The 23,682-nt window shown below is 41.2% G+C and overlaps 3 protein-coding genes across 3 annotated transcripts in view; 2 read left to right on the top strand and 1 right to left on the bottom strand.

Moving 5' to 3' along the window:
* Window positions 1-7,758: 7,758 nt before the first annotated feature.
* On the bottom strand, window positions 7,759-8,213 carry LOC122617574. Its single transcript, XM_043793486.1, is given in 1 exon segment — window positions 7,759-8,213. A coding segment is annotated over 1 exon segment (297 nt). The 5' UTR covers window positions 8,093-8,213; the 3' UTR covers window positions 7,759-7,795.
* A 143-nt stretch (window positions 8,214-8,356) lies between these two features.
* On the top strand, window positions 8,357-8,723 carry LOC122617648. The gene is made up of 2 exons (XM_043793575.1): window positions 8,357-8,474; window positions 8,531-8,723. The coding sequence occupies exons 1-2, from the start codon at window positions 8,393-8,395 to the stop codon at window positions 8,698-8,700; spliced, it is 252 nt and encodes an 83-aa protein (XP_043649510.1). The 5' UTR covers window positions 8,357-8,392; the 3' UTR covers window positions 8,701-8,723.
* An 11,564-nt stretch (window positions 8,724-20,287) lies between these two features.
* Window positions 20,288-23,682, top strand: part of LOC122616653 — a 43,358-nt gene continuing 39,963 nt past the window's right edge. Inside the window, exon 1 of the mRNA XM_043792187.1 lies at window positions 20,288-20,477. The gene's annotated coding sequence lies outside the window, so the exon portion shown is untranslated. The remainder of the gene's footprint in view (window positions 20,478-23,682) is intronic.

The following is a 23,682-nucleotide window of genomic DNA, read 5'->3' as shown; positions in this document are numbered from 1 at the left end:
AACTGATGCCTTTAACCCAGCCGCAGCCCAGTTTATATACTAACTGGATTGAATACAGCCAAGTCATGTTGCACCCATGGCAGAGGAACAGATGATCTTGATCTTGAGCTTGCAACCCACTAGCGAACTAGATAGACACGAAAATACCATTAATCATGTCGTTTGCAGCGGGTGTTAACAGTCTCATTTAGTCTCCAATTGTTGGCACAGAACTTGTTTTACTCATATTACAATGTATTTTCTGAAAGGTAAAAACGGAGTTACACATATTGAGGAAGACAGCAAATGATGCTTACCATATAAATCTACTAAAACAATTAAAACTATAATTGTTGCTAAGTTAAATTGACCTTAAAAAACCGTCGTTGGGTGGTATAAGTGTGTAGTAGTCGTTAATCAACTGGGTAAATGGAATTAATTATTCCATTTAACGTTACTCGTTGAGTCCTAGGGTAGGGGGTACACCAGATTCTTTGAGAATTATGTAACATTTTAGGCATCTTTCACTTTTAATTTTCGGAAGCTTTCGCTGTGGTTCATGCGGCCTTCCAATGTGGGCTCCCCCACGTCTGGTCCATTTGCCTTTGACCAAGAAACAGAAAGCCAAACCAGCGAGCAGCGCATCCTGCTGCTTTTGAGCGTTTGTTTTCGCCAGAAGTCAGCGAGCCATTCGATTAAGCAGATGGCCCACAGTGGAGTTATACTTCCGCCCAGCTCCCAACTTTATTCCGCGACGTTCGGCATTATCAGCTGCAGTGCAGCATCTGATTTATGGGCGGCAACTGCGGCTAGTATGCCGGCCATTCAAATGAGTTTTGACGTGATTGTAATAAATTGTCGGTCAACCGCGTGCCTTGGTCCCTTCCACTTCTAGTGACCACCAACGGGAACTTTTGCTCTCAAATTTATATTTTTCATAACTTTCCATAAAAAGCAGCATGTATAGCCGAGCAAACTTCACTTACGAAATGCAAATACAGTAGCAAAAGAAGAAGATATGTATGGTAAGCACCGCCTTTCTTTTCTTACTTTCCTTTTGAAAATGAATACTCTCAAAGAAAATTATATAATACAAATTCACAATTTACCACTTGCGAAAAGTGATACTAAAGAACACCATTTAAATACTGTTTAATTAGATTAGCGGTGGATCTTGCCCGCATTAATTACACGCCACGTTTCAGCATGTGTGCACAAATTAAAAATCCCCTGGTCATTAGCCCAGGTCCTGGACAAAGTCCTAAGCCTAAGCAAACAGGTTGATTAGCAACTTGGACAGAAAAGTTGAGAACGCAGCAGAAAGCATGTTTGCCTTTCTAGCCGCAAATGTGACTAAAAGCAAGGAAAGTGCTTCAACAACCAGGAACCAGGAACTGGATGAATGAGGAAAAAGTAATTTGCATAAAAAGGTTAGAGCATTAAACGTATCCCAATTTTCAGGGACAGGAACTCCTGGATGCTGACTATCCTTTGGCCGTTGAGTGCGCTCGCAAATGACAAACTAGTCAACAGGATGACACCGGCAAGTATCCTTTGTCTGCTGAGTCAGCTGAAAAAGAATTTCACTTACATTTTTGGCACACTCTCTCTTTTAGCTTTTCCCCACAAGCCCCTTTCCCTTCTTGGCAGTTATTCAAAAGTTAAATCACAAAGTTCTGCTGGCCAAAAAACAATTCGCGCGCAGTTAACCTGAACGAAACAAAAAGTTGTTTCAGCCGGAACGGAGAAAAATGGAAAATGAAGAATTGCGATCGCAAATGGCGAGAGAAGTGGAAGGGAGGGGATTTGACTTCAAAATATTTTGCAACATTTCTATTTCGCAAAGTTTTCCCATTGCGGTTGCAGTTTTGCAGTCTGCCACTGACATGGCTCCCCTTTAAACGAAGAACCACCCCAAATGTGAAGCTCCTCCAACCCCCAGGACATGACTCTAATTAGTAGGAGGGCCAAAGACAATCCATGCTCATAAAAGTCAACGGAGCTTGTCAAATGCAATTTATGTGTGTGGCTGCCACTGCATATGACTTGAACTGTAGAACTCCGAGTGCTCAGTACAAATGCTCAAAAGGCATAAATAACTGGTTGAACTGTGGGAAGGACCCCTTTGGCCCAAGTTTGTCACTTTGACAGTTGCTAATCCTGGAGAAACATCCTGTGGGTGTGCAGCCTGCACAATTAAATTGTAATTCAATGCATTGACAGTTGTTGGTAGAGAAACCGCAATTTTCACGACAGCTGCTCCGTGTCAGTTAATCAGCTTTAATCGACACCTGAGGCTGGTCCTCAAAATAATAAGCATAATAATCATGGCAGCAGCTCAGAGTATGCTAATGCCCCCCCCAAAACAGAAATTAAATTTCCATTAGCCTTTACAACGCCGAGGTGGCCAATGCTCACCCAAAATAAGAGCACCTTCACTTATATATTATTTCCGCATATATTTGTAATATATAAGCCAAACTGCTTCCACGTGACGCACACAAATACACAGAGCCACGCGCTCTCTGAAGGCAGCTTTACAGGGAATGCAAAAGCCTCCTCAAGGTCACTGCTGTCAGTCTGTATTGAGCATATATATGTATGTAGGTATGTAGGTATGTGTGTAAATTTGTGCCCATAACACAGATGTTTGGAGGAACGCCCCCAGTGCTTGGGGGGTCACGGCCCCTCGACGACGTGCGACCAACGCCTAAAAAAACCCCCCAAATACCACTCCCAAGCTGAGGTCTCCGAGTTGTTGGCCCCTTATGCATTGCGGAGGCTGGCAAATATTTATTTTGGTTTTTGGTTTATCAATCATACGCACCGTGGGCCAAATACTGGGAACAGCTCGGAGCACAGAGAGTGCAGACAGTGAGGACCGTGTACTTCACTGCGCAGAATCGCCAACTTGCAGGAAAGCACGTGGTTAATAACAGCATTCTGTTAGCCATGGCTTATTCGGGGGGCCAAGGCAGGTCCTGCAGGGTCCTTGTTTGGCCGAATGCGGGCAGAATGCGCACAATGGGTCGAAAAGTTCGTTGGTGACAAGGAAATGCTTTTCGGAAACTTCAGGCCGAGAGTTTGCCCGATTTCAATGCACTTCTGTTGTTGCTGGTGTGCAAACTTAATCGGATGGCCAATGTCCAAAAGAGGACTTAGGGCCAATGTTCCACATCGTATGCAAACACACGCTTACATACACGAACATGTTACACTGGCTTGGCCATCAATGAAGTCAAGTCGAGTTCAAAATTCTTGTCTCTGACCCAAAAGATGTCTGCAAGTTGTAAAGTTTCTATTGCTTTTGATGGCTTTTTCCCGGGGCCATAAAAGAAGACGATTGGTCAGCAGACAGCTGAAATAAGATGATATATCGCTTATTTTGGTATTAGTGATGGTATTGGCCAGGGATATTCGCCTGGTTGAGTGCCCTGCAGTTAGGCCCACGCCAATTACTTCGCCAGCTGTTTTTGTTGTCCTATCGTCTAGCCGAGGATTGCTCAAATTCGCCTGTGTAGCCCCGGCCTTGACCTCCAGCCACCTTTGACCTGCACTGACTAGGCGTTGTCTGGGCGAAATATTTGCCAGTTGACTGACTGTTTGCCCACCTGTCTGGCTGTAGATGACATTTTTCACAGTGCAGACTGCTTAACGGACCATTACGAGGGGTTTCTACAAATTGGTGCACATTTAGTTGAGTTATTGATGTCAGCTGAAGTGATTTGTCAAAGGCAACATTTGCATTTACATTTTTGGTTTAGATAAAACTATTTTTTTCTGTTTTGTGTAAGATACAATTTTTCAACTAACAACTAATTCACTGTTTAACATTTCCACATTGTGATCAATTATATATTCATATTGTCTCTTTTTAATTATGTTTATGCTTATTCAACTGCATCGCCAAAAATTCCTGTGTTGATTCTAAAAACGTAAAATCCTTTAGATTGGCAATTTTTTATTAAAAGTTGTATTTGTAAGATATTCATTTCAAATTGTTTCGCTTTCATAAAAATGAATCACATAGTGTGAAATAGGTGAAAAATCGTCCCACATTATAAAGAGTACATTCAAGCCTTTTTTAAGACCGTTCTTAAGTTTCAGGCACACGCCGTTTTCCCAAGGTAAACACATTTTCCAAATGCCACAGAGCGCGGCTTCAAATTAAAAGTTAAATAAGCACAGCTGGCAAAAGGCGGAGTGGCAAACGAGATGGGGAATACGAGCTGAGTTTAATGAAAAGCAATTAATCGCTTTATGTTAAACACACACTGAATCTGTAGGCAGAGCGGGCGGATGAGTGGGAGCCCGGCTGCTGTGCATACAGATAAAAGCGCAAAACTGTTGACATTGCCAAGAGCTGGAATAATAACAAAAATAATAACAAAATGTCGCTTTGTTGTCGTGTGCTTGTCGAACAGAATTTCCAACAGCTTTGCCAACAGCTCGTTCGCCAGCATATACGCTTTTTCAATCAGCATACCCAGAAAAGTGCAAATGTTTCACAGAAATTAATCGCTTTTCATAATCAGATATGCGATTCGAAAAGTGACAAAAGCACTGACTTATATCTCCATTTATTACTCTTTTCCTCCGCTCGTCTGATTTGGTGACATTTACGCAAAAAGTTGATGAATGTCACGAACGAAAACCAAAAAGTTGGCATCAAGTCAAAGGCAGAAGTCGCAAGGACGAAGTTTCGCAAGCCATAAATAATACATATAACAAGGACAACAACGGCGGGTACAAGCAACATTGCAGACAGCGCGTAATTTTAATTATTATGAACTCCAAAATGCGCCAAATTAGAGATTCATTGGGCCCGACAAGGGGGGCGGGGTCACAGCCAATTAGGAGGGAGGGACGGAGAATCACAAATGCCAAAACTTTTCCCTCGCAATGAACTTTTGCCACAGTTCATTTGTGTCAGTGCGTTGTCTCACTTTCATACTTTTCTACATGTGCAGCACATCCGAGGGCACAAATATTGGCCTAACATAATGCCAAAAGATATGACTGGAAGTTCTTCAAAATAAATACCTTTTTCGGTTTCCCAGCTTTGCCAATTACACCATATCCTAAACTTACGATATCCATTACTTTTCAGAACACTTTAAAATTATTATTTTTTTTTTTTGTTTATTTATTAAGTGAAGAATCCGTACATCATAATATTGTATCTTAACATCCCAGGGGAGAAATATTCTAGGGGTAACCAAACACTATATACAAATTAGTGAAGTAGGAGCATATATACAAAGCAGTTTTTACTGCTGTCCGAATGTCTTGGCAAAGCCTTGTCTTTTGAGTCGTCTCAGAGGTCGAGCGGGGATAAGACGTCTTGCTAGACGGCTGCTATGACTCAGTAGTCTGTCACTGTATCGACTTGTGTGTCTCCCAATTTGTTCCTCAACTGTGTAGAGATTTAAAATTATGACTAATTGATTGGGAATTAATTGCGAGACCAACGAGGTATGACATTCCATATTTCATTGCTTCGATTTCCTTCGCAAGAAATCAGGAGAATACTTTTGACATAATATAACCTTAATAGCATACAAATCAAATGAAATCAAACTTGTCAGTGCTTATATCCTGGCCAGAACTGTAAAAGAGCTACGCCTTCGGAAGCTAGACTTCTATTGCAAGCCAAGCGCTCGAAGGCAGGCAACAGAAATCCAAGCCTCCTGCTTTCTGCGCCGGCAAGTAGGCAATGTTAATTGCAGGCCGCGCGCGCAATTCACCCATGCGTGTGTTTGTGTTCGGCGTGTGTGTGAGCTGTGTGCTCAATATCAAATTCATGTAAATTTAATTACGCATGCCTGCGTCGTGTTTAGATATGTGTGTAGATATTAGGCGTGTGTTTTTGGGTTTCGGAGGCAGGGGCAATCTGCCGCAATCTTGTAGCTAATGTTTACGCATATTTGATTTCACTCGCAGACACACATGGCCAGAACAGTGCTGCCTAATTAAATTGTTTATTTCCCTCAGCAGAACTACTTAACAGCTGAAGGATTATGCAAAGGTGGGCGTGGGCCGGGGGCGGAACGAATTGAAGTTGCAGCAGCATCAAAATTGCATGTTAATTTCAAACTGTGTTCCGTCAGTAGAGAACTTTCAATAGCGAAACTACTATTAAATTGCAATTTTCGGAGTTCGCTGCGTTTAAGCCGAGAATTTCCCGATTCCAGACTTGGCCTTAACTTTTAATGCATTGCAAATTGCTTGCAATTAACGGCACACGGCAATTTTTGCCCTCTTGTGTGTCTTGCATTTTGTTCGGAAATCGTAAAAGTAATTTAAAAACTTTGCCTCATGATTTTTCCAAAACGAAAAGGGGAAAAGGGGGACGAAAAATAAGGCCAAACGCAAACTTTATGCAAAGTTTCCGCCAAAGTGTTGCCAGCTAAACAAACTGCAGACGAGAGACACGCCTCCCACGCCCCCAACGCCCCCCACGCCGCTTTGCAAAATCCTGGAAGATTTTACCTTTGTTTATTGTCAGCAGCAAAATAATTTTGAACTCCACTTCCGTTGGAACTTTTGCAAAAAGCAAAAGAAATGGAATTCGGAAAAATATGGATGCATTTAGCATGGTACTCCAATACAATGCATGTATGTATGTAAAGAGATATGTGGGTAGAAGTTGGTCATTAAAATGTTGGCATAAATTGCTGTAGACGTTTTAGTTTCGACCTGTTGTTCTTTGCAATGCATTTCATACATATATTTTTTCCGATTCTCCTTTTGACTACCCCAAAAGTCGCGAAAGTTAACGCATAAACCAAGACGGTTCCTGGCTCCTGGCTCTGTGGTTCTCCAGTGCTCCGGTTCCTTGCTCTTGGCTCTTAGCTTTTCTGGAGTTGGCAGCCGGCAACCCTTCCCTTGCTCTTAGTTTCAAAATGAAGCGATGGAAGCCAAAACTCGTTATCGTTTAATTCAGGCGAACGGCGAGCCAAAGAATCGGTGGAAATGAATACCGTCGAGTCAAACTATTGGCAGCTGACTTCTATTTTTTCTATTTCCTGTACTTTTTCCAATTTTCTTTAATTTTTTCTATACTTGGAAAATGTTAATATTTTTTCACTTCAAAAATGTTAGTGAAATAAACTGAATTCTTTATATTTTATTTAGTTTAATAATGTACAATTGATATGCGTGTTTTTTTTTGGGGGTTCTTTCAAACTCCTTTCCACACTACACCAAATTATTAACCTGGAATTGTAAGTGCCAGTATAAAAAAATTAAAACCAGATAAAAGTATTTCTTCAAGAAAATACTTCGATTTCTATCAAACTAAGCTATACATTTTAAAAGGCTATATGCAGTATTTTCTCCAAGTGTAACTGATGAACCCTCGTCTTGTTGTCTCAGTAATGCAACTGACAGCAGGGATGGATGATGGTATATGGGGGGCGGTAAAACGGATAGCAACTGCTTTTTGACGTCTGACAGGCTGCTATCCAATCTCAAGCGCCCGAAAAACACTAACCCTACACAAAACCCGAACCGAAACCCAACCCATTTCCGATTTCCCATTTGTCGTCTTTCACTTCTCCCTAGCTCGATGTGCTTTTGTTGCAACTTTCAAGCGAATATTTGCATAATGCAGCTTGATTGATGTTTGCAATTGGTGACAGGAAAGGGGGGGCAGGGGATTCCCAGCCATTGGTAATGAAAAGCGGGCGAGGACTGAGCACCCGAGTGCTGGCCAAGATTGGGGGCCGCAGAGCGAGTTGAAGCCCAACCAGATGACGACAATGACAACAATTCACAAACTTGTAAACACATCACCAGGCGCCTCCATATTTGCTCAGCTCGGCGAGGAATACTTTGGCTTGGAGTCCTGGCGAGGATGCTGTATTTTGGGGCAAAAACACCGACATCGGCTTCGACAGTCACATCGCCATCAAGTGGCAGCCGTAAGTAGCACAAGGCAACACCGCAGCAACATTTGTTGCCGCCGTTGAGTGCAAATAGTTTTGGGTTTTTGCTGCCGCTCCAGATGCTCCGTCGCCGTTGCCTTCGTCACTTCCTCGTAGTTCCGTTCCTGGTTTGGACCTGGTTTATTGTGGATTCCCACCCATCCGAACAAGCAGCTGGCATCCATCCAGAGCAGTTGGAAGATCCAGAAGGGCCGGGCTTAGCTGTTGGCAGTGGGTTTTCTTTGTTTACCAGCACTCGCAAACAGCATTTTCTTTGTATTCCATTCGCACTCAGAGAGTAAACTGTGCAGGAATCCAATAAATTGCACAACAAATCGAAGGGCATATAATTTATGAAGGTCTGGAAAATGCCATGCATAAATGGGCACATTCAACCAGAACGGAGCCTATTACATTTTCTCCGCTTCGGTATTTAAAATATATAATTTCGAAAATATATCCTGTCTTCACTTTGTTCCCTCACAATGATTAGACAGGTCGTATTCATTTGCTTACTAGCGACAACTAGCACCGGATTTGTACAGGGCCATATATACAAGCCACTTCGTAAGTTCGTTATATTAATTCATCCCTGAAAATTAAAAAGTATTTATTACTTTTAGTTTGTGAGGAAACCAATGCAAATATTACGAGATCTTCGCTTCTCGCTTATTGTGTGAATCAGAAAGAATGCTTCATAAACAGACTAGTAGGTCTTTGCCCCAAACGTGAAGTGTGTTGCGTGAAAAAACAAGATTTCAACATTAACGAGGTTGAATATATGGAGAATTAAATTTGCTGGAAAGAAATTATAAAGCTTACCTTGAAACTTTACTTCAGACATTTGGGATACCGGAAAGCTACTTCTGCATTAGTATTTAATTTTGAAGAGCACTTTGAATTCCAAACCCTAAGAACCACATAAGCTCAACGCTGACTCCCGACTGTTGCCAATGATAGTGTATATCTGCAAGCCAGATACCGTGATCGTGGAATTCCATAGGGCTTCCTCATTGACTTGGAGTCAAAGGACCCGGCCACGCCCTCCTCCCCTTTGGCGTTCCGGCAGCTTATTAAATGCAACCGAGCGAGACATCAAAAGCTCCTCCGACCGCAGCCAAAATGAGTGGAGAAGGTGCGGGCTCCCAGATGGCGGAGGGATGGAGCCTCCATTCCCTGCTGATGTTTATTAAATAGTTGCACGACGTCGTGTGTTGGACATGCCCATTTTGCACTTGGAGCTGGAAAGCTGGAAGTGGGAGGCTGGTGGTTACTTCATGGCTTAGTGCATTCCTGCAATTCATGCAATATTTCAATTTTGCATTCACCATTTGCGACGACAGCATAGTGTTATGGTCCACCCAAAACACTTCATCGGCCGTAGGGTTTGGTTTGGGGAATTGCAAAAGCGGGAGTCTGGCTGCCATGGCAACCTTTGAACCGAAATTAAAACCAAACAAATGTCACACCAGCAGCGTTTCTCCCGGGTTTTCCACTCAGCTTTCCCTCTGGCACTCCCTCCCCATGGAAAACACTCATTCGCCCTGTTGACTTAATGCAGAAATTGCAAATTTCGCGTTACAGGACCTGCTGCGTAGGCAGCCAATTCGAAGTCAGCAAACTTATTTTTACCCAGCATTTATATGCAAGTCCAGGGTGTTGGCATTAAGTTGTAAGCTGACAGCCTCCTCCGGAAATGGATGTTGTTTTCGCTGAAGCAATTTATTGGCATAAATTAAATGAAGCTGTAGGAAAAGGGGCAATTTTATTCCCGCCGTATATATACATATATGCTATATAGTGAAAACGCACTTGATAAATGTAGATTACAATAGACATATTAATATTTCTTAAATAAAAGTTAGTCCCAAGGAGTTACTTTAACTACCCGTTATTTGGCGTTATTTTAGTGTATTCAGAAAATACAAAATCTATGCACTCTTATTTTACTGGTACATTGTTCTAACTGGTTAAGTGGCTCCTGTTCATCCTGGCGGCTATTCGAGTAAAAGTTTATAGCTTGACTCGAGCAGACATTTGTAACCAGTAACTAGTGCATGTTGTATTAGTTTAAATTGCATGCAATATCAAACGCAGATACCAAAGGTATTATTTACCTTTAACAAGTTTGATGGTCGTTTCATGCATCAAGGATCTACTTCCCATATCTTTCGGGGGCATTATTAATGGCAATGGGTCACTTGACCGAGGGTATAATAACGTTTATCCTCCTTGTGCTAAGACAAACTACTTTCACCAACTATTATCCTAATTTTATTTACCAGATTTCAATGTAAGCATGAAGCTCATCTACCTCTCCCACAAATTAAATCAGAGATCGGTTTTGTGCCAGTGCCTCAAAACATTATTCACAAACGTTGAGATAACAATATCAAAATAATATAAATAAAATAAGTTCCACGGGCGGACTTTGTCCTGTTATTAATTCATATGGGAACCAGAACCATAGGTTTGGTACATTTTTTTGTCAATGACGCATACAGAAATTTAGGTAAGTGAAGTAATGTTTTAGAAACACCACCCAAAAAACTGGCATATCAACACATTTAGTTTTGGCTCTTTAATAAAATACCTTGTTATTTCTTCGTCGCTCCCGCTTTTCTCGTCGGTGATGTTTACTGTTTGTCTTGTGCATAATTTTGCATGTCTGCCGGGGCTTCTCTTGAGTTTTCCGCATTTTCTTCATCGCCTCCGCTGAAAACACATTAACGGAACTCACTTTCGCATAATGAAATTTTCGAACCCGTAGAGCGGGCCGTAAATTTATGATGCCTTGCCACGTGAAACAGGCCACAGAGGCCAAAAATCATTTTTCATTCGGAAGCGAACATTAAAATTGTTTACTTGGCGACTGTTAATTATGGTGTAGGCTATTAACTAAACGCACCCCAAGGACGCAGGTCGTTGGCTAATAGGTGTTCCCATAACCGAGAGTCCTTTCAACATCCGCTTGACTTGGGGCCCAATTGCATGTGACACTTTTGGCGCAACAACTTCTGCCACAAATTGCTGCAGTTTCGAGTCAACATTTGCAGACCGTTTACATCGGGCAGGGGAACTGGGGAACTACTAACCGCTCCCATTCCGTTTCCCATCTGGCGCCATTTACAAGTCGCATTAATCAATTTCCCCGGCGCATGTCAGCAGCAGCAGCCTCGAATATTCGTCTTCTCTTCTCAAGCCTGGAATAGATTCCGCCAGGCCAAGCGAAACCGAAAGTTGAAAGCTGCCTGCAGGATTTCGGGCTCCATTGTGTACAGGCTTATACACTAAAATTTATAGTTATTAAAGGGAACAAGAAAGGAAAGTAGCATTGTAAAGACGAATCTTTTAGACACTCGCAGTGATTACGTATTTAAGCTCCACTAATGTATACCCTACTGGAACACGATCCAAAACAATAAAGCTGTGATGCCTTTACTTTTATTTTAAATTAATGGTTCCCGCGGCAGCTATACTTTAAGTTATTTTTATTATTCCTTTTTTTGTCAATAATTTTTCGATTATTCCCAAAGCAGCTATTTAATATAGTTTTCCAAGATGGTTCGTTCCGATGTATATACAACCATTAAAAAAAGAAGCCTTTAAGAAAGTTGCATACACATAGATTTGAAGCTGAGAGACTAGTGTGCGTATATACGCTATATTGACTCGGCTGTTAAAAGCAATCAAGAATATAAATATTCTTAATGGTGGCGAATGTTCCATTACGGCGATGAAAACATTCAAATAATATCAATATACCCCTTGAAAGCTATAAAACCCAGTAAAATATATTTTATGTCGAAAATTTATGAGAACATTTTTAAACCAAAACAGACCTTTATAGAGAAATATTATCAATTTAAAGTAAATTGAGTAAGCTGTAACCATCACCGTTTATTTTGAGAAAAACCAGTCACTAGATTTTTTATCAACAAGCAAATGTTTCTCCACGTGTTGAGGGTAAATTATACCAACTCCTAGAGCTTGGAGCTCAGATATGGGGTGGTTTGGTGCATTTTTGGTCTAGAGCCAGTTAAAACTTAATTAAAACCATAACAAAACAACATCCATACATAAAGAAGGAAATAGAGGCTGCAAAGAGGAAAACATTTTACTAGGACGCCCCGGAATAAAGTTTATGGTCAGAAACTTGGCGTTGGTCCGACTAAATCTTTGCCGCTGAACTTGCCACACATCCCTTGTTGTTGCAACTCGTGTTGCTTAAATGCAAAAATACCAAAACAGAGGGACAAGATGGAAAATATGAGGAAAAGCACATAGCAAACATTTTCATTTACACACATGGATGCAATTAAAGCGAGAATGGGTTTGGCATTATTCGACCGCCATTCATCCCCCCTTCCCTCCGAAAAGCTCCTCTCAACGTGTCGTTAGTTCTTTTGTGCATTTGAAATTTAATTAACACGCACACACAAAAAAACACCCATTCACATGCAGGGGGAAGAACGGAGCGAAAGATGGAAACAACAAGTGACAGCAAAAAATGGCAGCAACAAAAACTAATAAAAACTCATTTCAAACATTTTCTGATGAGCCAAGGGGCAACAGCGGAGGCAGGACGCTCCAGAGGAGTTCTAGGATCGGACAGGACTCTCTCTACTCCTCACACTACCTACGATCCGCTGCTAATTCAGCGCCTGTTGCCATTGTCCCGGCGACGAAATGGCGGAAATGGAAGAAGAAAATGGCGAGCCAAGCAGCTTCCGCTTTTGTCTCCTTCTTTTCCTTTTTGTCCTCCATAATGAATGTCAACTTTGCTGTCAGCTATATTCCATCGAGCAGCTAAGAAAACTGCACTAAGTTGTCCTTAGCTTTAAACTTGAAAACGAATCACTTACCTCTTACCGACCAAGTTTCGTTACCAATTAAGGCGGCCCTGAAATAAGGTATTAAGTCATATTTTTATCCAGTGTACATATTTCTGTAGAGCAGTTGCTTTCAACTTAAATTAAGAAACAGGTGTGTGGTCGTAATTACGAAAATTCATGTTTTATTATTTTGTTTATTCATATCTCTTCAATTAAAATTCAAGATAAAACGGTAATTAGTTTTCATATACTGAGTATTTTTTAATAAGTTGACTTGATTGAAAAGAAAAAGGAAAGTTTGGTATCAGATAATCGTCGAAGGAGGATTATAAACTATTCTCTTTTTCTGATAATACTTTAATAATAAACGACAAAATAGTTCAAATACGTATTGAAATACCTGATGTGTAAACTTACGATGAAGAAAGCCGAAAATATTGTGGTACTAATTAATCTCAGCTTGAACTTGAATATTTTCCCTAATAATGATTGAGTTATATAGTGTTACACTTTCAAGTTCGGTAACCCAAAAAATCAATGTAACCCCATACCTTTGATATTTCGACCACAAACCGCAACCAACTGTGCATGTCAATAATTGATGGCACGAATTTCATCAGCGAAACCCCCGACAAATCCTTTTAAATCCCAGCCATGGTTGCAAGTCGTGCCCAAATGAAGTGTGAAATTTGAGCATTTAAGTCGTTCCACTATGGTTAGTTTCTATACATATTTGGGATTCAGCCGGGTTTTGGACTGAGGGATGGCGAGATGGTCAGCATGCGACAGCAAGGGGAAAAGAAGTCGGGTCCAGCACGCGATGACCATCCACACTCTCTATTCCACAACACACAAACTGCAGCTGTTAAAAATTAAATCGGTTTTCATTATTTATACGCTGTGATTTTCAGCAAGCTGAAGTCAGAATGAGAAAGCGAGCGACTGCCGGCTGCTGGTCAAAGTTGCCATGGTCATGCACATCCGCAGGACGCAGTCGAAAAATCCTGAATCCTGAATCCCGAACACCGAACACCGAACCCCGAATCGTGAAACGAGCTTGGGGGACAGGATGTGGAGTCATGTCTGCTCACAGAGCCAAATATTTGCTGCGCTGAACGGTTTCCATTCGACTTTTATGAACATTTTGACGATTTCGATTTTCAAAAGTCAATATTTACACAACGTCATCTCCTCCTCTGCTCCTCTCCTGCGCTCCACCGCTTTTCCCCCGATTAACCCCATACATGTTCCGATTTTCTGTAGTTTATTGGATGTGCAGTTAACCAAAATAAATCGCATATCGGATTTAGCATTGAACCCCAGTCGTTCGTCCTGAAAATACTACAGAGTGGACCATGCACTGTAAGCCGCTTAGAAAAAAATTACTTATACGCCGAGTGGTCCGCTGAAAATTGAGATCTACCAATACATTCATATACAATGTACATATCAACATTTTTGTTTGTTTTTTTGTCCTATTTTTTCACACTCTCCCCTTTGCGCCATTATTGGCAGTCCCTCGGTAAACAGTTGACCCACTTCCTGGTGGATTCCTTTCCAAAGACCACCATTGCGTCCCAGACCACCACTGCATCATCTTCGGCATAATAAGCTGCTCCCTGGCCCAGTTTCTGGAGCTTCTTGTTCGCCTCCAGCTTGTCATTTTCAATTTGGCTAATCGACACACTCGGCCCACATTGTTGCCGTGGTTTTGGACAGTGTTCTCCCCGGACTATGCTGCCCCCTGCAATTGCTCCAAATAGTCACATGGCTTGGCAGGCTCTCTGAGCGCCAGCCAAATTCCGCACTGACCCACATAGAAAAGGCAGAGCCAAAAAAATGGTGAGCCAGTTGTTTTGGCCCTAGGAAAATGCAAAACAGGTAACTTCCCAGGAGGATCGCACTGAAGCTAATATATGCAATATATATAATAATGGTAGGGCTCTTAAAAAAACGTTATATTTAATGCAACTAACTTCATATGTATAATTCAAATCCACTCGTATTCATTGGTTTCTTATTATCTTGTTTAGGTATATCTAAATAAATAGATATTTATTTTATGGAATTTTCCAATTTTCCCAATACTAACTAAATTTCAGACTTCCCGGTCACTCTAACCAACCCGTTTGCTGAACCTCAGCCCATTGAAATGGCAACCAGGGAGCGCTTATATAAAATACCACAACTCGGCCGCCAAAAGAATTAATTGAAAAGTGAAAGCCGAGAGTCCAATTCAGATGGTTTGAGTTCTGTTGAGGCAGGCCCCCAAATTGAAAAGCGCTTTTCACTGGGGCGAGCGACGGAGCTACAGTTTCACTTTTTCCCTGACGCCGCCTTTTAATACTGCTCGTCAGAATAAAGGACTGCGCTGAAATGAACAGCCAGACAAAAGAAGGAGCAGCTGCAGAGGCATCTGCATAATTCATCCGACAGAACTGGAGGAGAGGTGTTCGTATGTACGTGTGTAGAGGGCACGTTCATAAGGATAACGTAATTGTATCTGTGAGAGCAGATCCCTGGCAGATGCTCCTGCAGCTATTCGAATTCAATTATGAACCACTTGCAGCTGAAATCTAGCGCAAGGCTGAGTCCTGATTTAGAACCTCCCCCATTTCCGACTTCGCTCCTAATTCAACAAGCCAATTTGTAGCCAATTGCGAGTGCAACATCAACGGCAATGGCGAAAAGCTCGTTAAAAAAAATCAAACTTTCAACAACTCGACAACTGTGTAAGTGACTGGCCAACAGCAACCGACAGAAACACCGAAAATTGCTCCACATTGCCATTGAATTATTCGTCGGGGGCGACTGAATTGCATGCACGAAATTACATGTACCAGGAAAAATGAGAGAAAATCAACTGTTTAAACAATTTAAAAATTTTTAAAGACGGAAATCAAAATAGCGGCCAATTAACAATGCATTTTAGTTGGCTTCACTTTGATTAAAAACAGGAATTTTCTTTTAAAATAATTCAAGTCTTTTACAAATTAATTTTAAAAAATATCTAAGTGTTCTTTATTTCACATTTACATCACGCTTAGTGAAAACAATACTCCTAGGTAAAGCCATTTTGAATGGAAAATTAATCCTTAAATACAAATAGAAATAGTAAATATGTATTTAATCAAAGGGCCTTTATTTGGACTCTAAAAATGGTTTTAAATTATAACTTATAACAGTTTTATATATTTGTCTAGAGACGTTGAGAGAAAAAAGTATCCTCCTTATCCCATAAAATGATTGGCAAAAGTATCTCAAAATGTGTAAGTTTGAAGTATTTTTGACAGTGTAGGTCATGGGTGATGGAAATACAGCTGCAACAGCAAACAGCACTTCAAAAGCTTTTGTTAGACGCCATGCGTGTGAGTGGGCCTTGAGTGGGTGGCGATTGGGTGGCCATTGGGTGGCGATTGGGTGGCTGAGCGGGTTAGGGTCGTGCATATTTCAAAACTAACAATTGCTACTGTTGTTGTTACTTTTGCAAACTACCGCCCTTGTTGGTCCGCTGCTAGAAGGCTAAAAACTATTTTTTCCGTCGATGGTCCACAGAAATTGATTACCGATAACGCCGAAGAGGATAATGGACTTTTGTTGCCGTTGCAGCTGGCGGAAAAACAGAAAGGGTGTAAAAAAGGTCGAAGCGAAAAACTGAAACCCAACTAAATGTGTGAAAAGCAAAAAGGGAAATTCGGCAGAAAGCGGCTGCAAAGGGCAAAGGGATTGGTAAATCGGTATCCCGTTTGCTGGTCCTGCGACCAAGCCAGACAGCCAGGATATCCAGCTAACGATGGGCATATGCCGGCCACTGGCAAGAAAAGGCGATTATGGTCAGAATGGGGGGAGAATGGATGGGGAATGTGGGGGGGAAGAGAGTGCGGAAAAGGAAGCCACTACCACATGCCTGTTAATCTCCATAGATATTGGAGTGGAAGATGAAACGCTGGGCGAAGTCTACAACTCCTCCGTTTCCTGACCAAACACAATTTACTTGAAAAACATTTGCGGAACAAAGCGAATAATTTGCTCGTGCTATTTGTGCATAAATTAATCGTAGGTAAGACTGTGAGCAGGCCATTCCAAACATAGCTCATAATTATCCTGTGGGAAGCGGGAACGGGAGTTGAGACCACACATTTGGGTGGTCAGTTACCAGAGTGGGCAAGATTTTACCGTGCATTATCTGAAACCAAACAGGGTAACAAAAAACCGCTGAGAACAAAGAAAAACCCCGGAAACGCAGGGAGCTAACGCTAAAGCGGACTTTTGGCAATTTATAACATTTTGCTCATTTGCTCATTGCTCATTTTGCCACACACTCTATAGCTGTGAGTGTGTGTGTGGGTCTCTTTGTGCGTGTGGCAACTTCCGGTGCCATGGAAATGGCGCCTGCTAGCGAAAAAATGTAATAAAACATGTTTAAAAAACGAACAAACACAAGTGAAGTGGTATTAAGCAGGAGGACAAAACCGAAAGCTAGGAGATGGGGCGGCCATCCAAATGCTACATTTGAACTAATACACTAGGCAAATCCAGGAAAAGTTATTACATTTTATGGAAATATTATTATCAAAGCGGATTTTTATCATTAAGCTATTAAAAAAGTAATCAAACAAATTAGGGAATGGACCGTTTACACAAAGTTAATTTACAAAAAGTTTTTACTTATACCAATTTTTTTAAGGTAATCCATAATTATACGAAACCTACTTTTTATCTGAATAAACTAGGTAAACGGAAGTATAAAAAAGGGAGAATAATGGGGCATATAAAATTGGATCTATAGATCCTGAAAATGTGTAGTTAAAACCTTTCTGCGACAGTTTATAAATGAGAATGTAGCTTTCTTTGTGTAGAAAGGACCTTAATACAAAATTACATAAAAATGTCCTAAATAGATTCAAATTGTTTTCCGAGTGCATTTAAAGAGTGAGGGTAAGGAGCAACAAAAACACAGCGTGTTTAACGAGCCATTTGCCGCTTCGGCGCTGAACTTGCTAATTGAATTAGAGCCGCTCGCTTCCTCGCTCAGTGGCTCGTTCTTCCATGGTTCACAGGATGACTATGGCGATGAGGACGAGGATGAGGATGAGGATGAGGATGAAGATGAGGATGTGCATGTGAATGTCGATGGGAACGGAATGATGGCGATGGAGATGAGGATGCGCCGGCGGCAGGATGTGAGCTCTAACAACAACAAAGACTTGGGCGACTCCAAGGGGCAGAGGAAAATCGGGAGTAAAGCGTATTTGGTTGCTAAACGCTTTGGCATGCCGCATGCCTCAGGGGCTCACCACCACTCAACCACCCAACCACCCAACCACCTTACCGCCCATCGACTGGGATCCTTACACCATGCCCGCAGGATTCAATTAAGTGTAAGTGCGCCGGCACACTCACACCGCCATAAAGAGCAAGTTCGCGAGGACCAAAAGTCTTGCAACTGTATCGCCCTAATGAGCAGCAAACGCTCGTCACCCGCCAAAAAATCGAAGAAAAAAACTTGCTAACTACCGGATGGATAGTTGAATGCACGAAAATCCGCCTCTCGGCCATTATCGGTTATGATTAGCCGGGTACTCGATGCTGATGTCGTAAAAGTTCGAACACTGCCAGTATCTTCTGGCCACTGGATTGCCTCCCAAATGAGGACGATGGGGAAGAGATGCCAGAGATGGGTAACTCTGAAAAGAGGACGACATTTTAAGCCACAGATGGCTCTCTGAATTAAATTCTATCCCCGATTTCTAGTCAACGTCTGCGATACCCTTAACTAAGCCCCAATTTCTTCGAAATTGTCCGGAAGATAGGATCTATGTCTAAGTGTACAAGAGTTTAAATATTTATATCTTTATATTAAACCTTAAATCTGTTCCGACTGCATTAGTAAATTCATGTTTCTTATTCAAATGAAACTACTTCTCAATTGCTAATAAAAATAGTATGATTCATAGGATTACTCTTTTAAATCATAAACAGTTTTGGTTAAATTTGTTTAAAAAAATACTTTGTTACAAGAAAATCCGGGAATAAAATAGCCACAATTTCTTCTCCTAAGAGTATTCAATCTTCCTCGACTCCCAACGTTTGGATACGCAACCAATATCCTTGGCCAAATGGCACGCATCACATCGAAAAAAGCAACAATACTCCCACGAAAAGGACGAAAAGGAAAATGCCGCCCACTGATTTCGTATAATAACTTTGTGCCATCGTTCATTGATAAAAATCGCAATCCAACCCCATATACTTCGCCTTTTTCCAGCATTAGACTTTGTCTCAAACATTTCTTTACTTTTGGCCCTAGAGAATTCCGTACATAGACCGCAACGCCCACACAAATTGCCACGCCCCTAGTATGGAAAGTGGCTAACTTCTTGTTATCTACGACCCACATTCCACTTCATGGCTGCGAAGGGGAAGGAGAACATGTAATCGATTGCGACAGGAAACAAGTTAGCAATGAAATGAAATTATCCGCACTGGGTAAACTTTTAATTAGTTATTGCTAACGATTATTTGATGCAGTAATTGCAACTGCGTACGATACGTGGTACAAATAAAGCTTGACCTCTTTCTATTTCGATGGGAAATTTGACAAACGCATTTTCGCCCGAAGGCCAAAAGCCGAAAGTGGAAAATTGGAAATTGAAAATGTTTCGCAGGCCAAGGACGACGGGGCTATTTCATTAATAAATTCCAAAGGACCAACAAGGGATAACGGGCGAAAGTGCGGCGAAGGGTGGTTGACATTTGGCTCGGCTCTTTGACTTTTTCTGTTTGGCCCAAGAACTAAATAAATGAAAGGCGAAGGCAACAACGATAAATGACTGGAAACCAATCAGCGTGAAAATTGCTTACCCAAAAAAAGTACATACACACACACTTATTAACAATAGAAAACGTGTTCGAGTTATTCTTTGGGGCGTTTGTGGCCTTCAAATTGAGTTGTAGAAAGTAATTTGCTCGACACGTGGGCAACTAACAATTTGTGGTTCTGCTTCTGGGTAATAAAAAAAATACGGGCAAAAATTTTCTGTTATATATACCTAAATCCATCTAGATGTCAGTTGAGTTTTAGGCAATAATGTAAACAAAAATAGAGCTCTGCAAATAATGGATGATTTGGATCAAGTTCAAGCTAACGCCTAAAATAGATATCCACCATCAATCACGCTATTAATGGCTTCTCACCTCGTTTAGGCCCACGTGGCGTATGCGTAACTTTATTTATAGATGCCAGCACGAAAATGGGAAAATACCCCAGCACTCAAACAATGTAAACAAAGCTGCCAAGAGAGTGAAAAACAGGACGCAACAGTGTGATGCGAACAGTGACGTAAAGAGGGGACGGGAATCGGCAAGGAAAATTTAAAGAAGGTAACGCGCATGCGCCGCCAACTGCTGTACTGTTACCAGTATTTCACAGCCAGTTTTCAGCAGCAGCAGCAAACTCGCTGAAATGCTGCTGCTTCCACTTCGGTCATGGCAACGCTTTTGGCAGAAGCACGGTTTCAGTTCAGTTTTGGCAGCGAGCGCAGTTCGACGTGGAAAATTGTGGGCTGCCTTTTCAGCGAACCGATAATGCCACGCGCCCGAGAGCAATCCAGAGAAAGTGTTCAGTAAAAATAAATTTATATATAAGCTAAAAATAAATATTTCCCGCGAAAAGTTGGCCAATAAATCCTGAGAGAAAAGGTGTCACTTCTGCTTGTAACCAGTGGAATATCTAGTGAGTTGTGTTGTGTTTTTGGTGTGGTGACCAGCATTTATTGCGATGCTTGAAAATCAATGAAAGTGAAAGTGAACACAGCACGCACACACATACACACATACACACCCAGCTGCTGTTGGCACGCACACACAACTGCTGACCGAGGAGCGAGAGCGAAAGAGAGCGAGAGTTGTATTTTTGACGTCATTAATTTGCAAGTGTGTGTGCTCGCCGAGGTGTCAAATTTAGCAAATTAGCCTGACAAATTGCCAGCAATTAAAGCCAGAGTTTGGAACAACTCAAAGGCACTACGCACACACACACACACACACACACTAACACTAACACAGAGGCCTCAGAGGGAGAGGCGAAATAGCAAACACAAAAGTGTTGCATAACCTGCAGGCGCCACTTTGAAAGGCTCGCACCAACACACACGTCGGTGCAGCGGTGTCCTTGAACGTTTGCATAATCTGCGCTATCTGCTTGTGGTTATGTCGTTGTCAGTCGTCAGTCGGCAGCCAGGATATATGCACCCCGCGTTATCCTTTGGCATTGGCACATATTGCGCGGCCCATGTGTGTGTTTCATGGCGAGAGTGTAGGGGTGTGTGTGAGTGTGTTTATCTTCTGCCCGCAAGCATAAACAAAAATTCATGGCACGCTAGCTTTGTGCAGAAAAGGATACCCCTATGGTGATGTGAGAGCGGGCAAACACACATTTCTAGGTCGGGTCGCCTTTTTAGGGTTAAAGGTTGCCAGGGCAGGTTGGATGCCATTTGTTTTGCCGTACGAACGAACACAGGAGAAAACACATTGGTATAAGGGTGACCTCGTACAGTATTCCTAATATTTGCCAGCAATTAAAAAGTGTATAATTTTAAAGTATCAATACCCCAAAATTATACTGTCGAGAATTAAAACGTTTCAGTTGCAGTAAAGTATCAAAGTATCCGTCGGAAAAAAGTTGTCATAAGAATATGTTCAATCAATAACTTTTGTTAACTATTATATGTTTTTTACTAACAAAACAAGGCAGTTCGGACATTATGAATATAATGATAACATTAATAAAGATAAACATAATGCTCGAATAAACATAGAACTGTACGCTTAAATATATTTTTAAATTAATATAGCTCTGCATTTTCTCTGTGTACCGGTGATTCGTTCGGCAGTGAGCGGTGCAGTTTTTGCGTAATTGGGTTGGAGCGAGTTGGACAAGTCCTTGAACTAGTGCGCCACATAAACGAGCGATACAAGGACTTGCGTCACATATTCTTAAAGCTCTGAACCTCTAAGGTACATTTGGGTTTTTTTTGGCTTTTTTATCCCCTATTGCCGGATTTCACAGATAGGGCACATTAGGCAGCTGAGACAGCCCAATCGTTATCGTTTGCTTGGCGTTATTTACGAGCCCGTTTGGAGACTTGAGACTTCGAACCCTTTGGCCGGCACAGGCCATTAACCAAATTGCCCCAAAATGCTCAAATGTTTTAAATTATTTAACTGCCACAGCCCGTAGATGAGAACAAATGCTCAAGGAGGAAGGGTTGGAGTTGCCCGAAAAGAGCAAGGCCATTTGAAAACTTTTCGGAGGCCGCAGAAGATGGCAAACAAACGGAAAGACCTTGGCAAATACAAAATACCAAAAAGAAAAACAGTAAATAACCAGTGCAAGGGCTACGGCTATGCCAATGGCACATCCCCTCAAGCGGCTCATAAATCTTGCTTAGCAACGCTCAAGTGCTCCAAAATTTGGGAATGAGTGGGACCACTGAAAATCAGTTAGGGATAAGGGCACATTATAATATTTGCGGTTCAGAAAAGGTTCGGCAACTCCAAAAGGATTTACGCAAAGCTTATATGCGGCTTTTTTATTATTTTAAATTAATCAAAACTGTAATTGGACATTGGTTCAGGAAAAAGTGAAACTAACTGAAAGCGCCGCAACTCCACCCTAATATAATTTCGCCAGCTGTCAATTTTATTAGTAACTAGAGAAAACGCTATAGTCGAGTTCCCCGACCATCGGATTCCCGTTACTCAGCTTGTAAAAGTGCGAATAGGAAATTTTCACATTTTTCTGGCATATGGATAGAAATTCGAAAAAAGCTATTTAATAAAAAAAATTTTAAAATGTTTTAAAAGTGTGGGCGTGGCAGTTTTGTAGGTGTTAGAGTGGGCGTGGCAACACGGGTCAACAAACTTGCGCTGTTTTTGGAACTCAACTCTTCAGCTTTTATAGTTCCTGAGATCTCGACGTTCATACAGGGACAGATCGACGGCTTTTTATCATGATCAAGATTGTATAACTTTATATGGTCGGAAACGCTTTCTTTTACCTGTTACATACTTTTTAACAAATCTACTATACCCTTTTACTCCAAGAGTAACGAGTATAATAAGCGGTTATCAAAGCGGACGTTTATATTTTAATTAAATGACATTATATATCAGTGCAACATTAAACATAGGGTATATAAGTTTCATTAAGGTCTTTAAAAATGTATGTAATATAAAACTTTAGGGCTTAAGCAATTTCTAAGTTATCTTATGAAGGTAAGGTAAAGTTAATAATACTATATAATACATAATTTTTCTCAAGAGTTGAGCAACTCGTTACCTTAACTTGAAATTTATATTTCCAATGATATGTTATTAAATTTTTATTATAACTAACAAATATAATATTTTGTGTTTGCTAGCAAATGTTCGTAGTAAGAGCTACATAAATACTTGAGACTTGTAAAAGCCTAAGAAAATAATTGAAACGGCACCAGGCGAAAGAAAACTTTGGAAAGCCATTTCCGAAGTTTGACAAAGAAAATAGGGTAATTAAAAGTTGAGAGCCGTTGAGAGCGTGTCATGCTAACTTGCACATTAATTGGCAATTTGCCTTCAATAGTTCAGTTAACTAACTAGTGGTAAATTATATTGTTACAACAGTAAATAAATAAACTGTACTCATAAAAATTTAATCAACCGTTTGGGTTTAATCTCTCTGTTCGCAGCAAAGCGGCAATTACACGCTCAAGCGTTAATATTAATTTTGTGCGTTGCATAAATTCCACAAGAAGCGAGCCAACAATTTATTAATTGCACGCAAATTCCATTTACAAAGTTAAAGGGGCGGAGAAAATCCTTTGGCTCAAAGGCAGATTAAGGGAGTGCAAGGGATATCTGTTCAGTCAGGCGATAATTTAAATATTTAGGGGGATATA

This window comes from Drosophila teissieri, chromosome 3L (genome assembly GCF_016746235.2).
Source record: "Drosophila teissieri strain GT53w chromosome 3L, Prin_Dtei_1.1, whole genome shotgun sequence".
Taxonomy (NCBI): Eukaryota; Metazoa; Arthropoda; class Insecta; order Diptera; family Drosophilidae; genus Drosophila; species Drosophila teissieri.
Note: the sequence above shows the minus strand (reverse complement) of the source record. Positions and strands in the feature narration are given on the sequence as shown.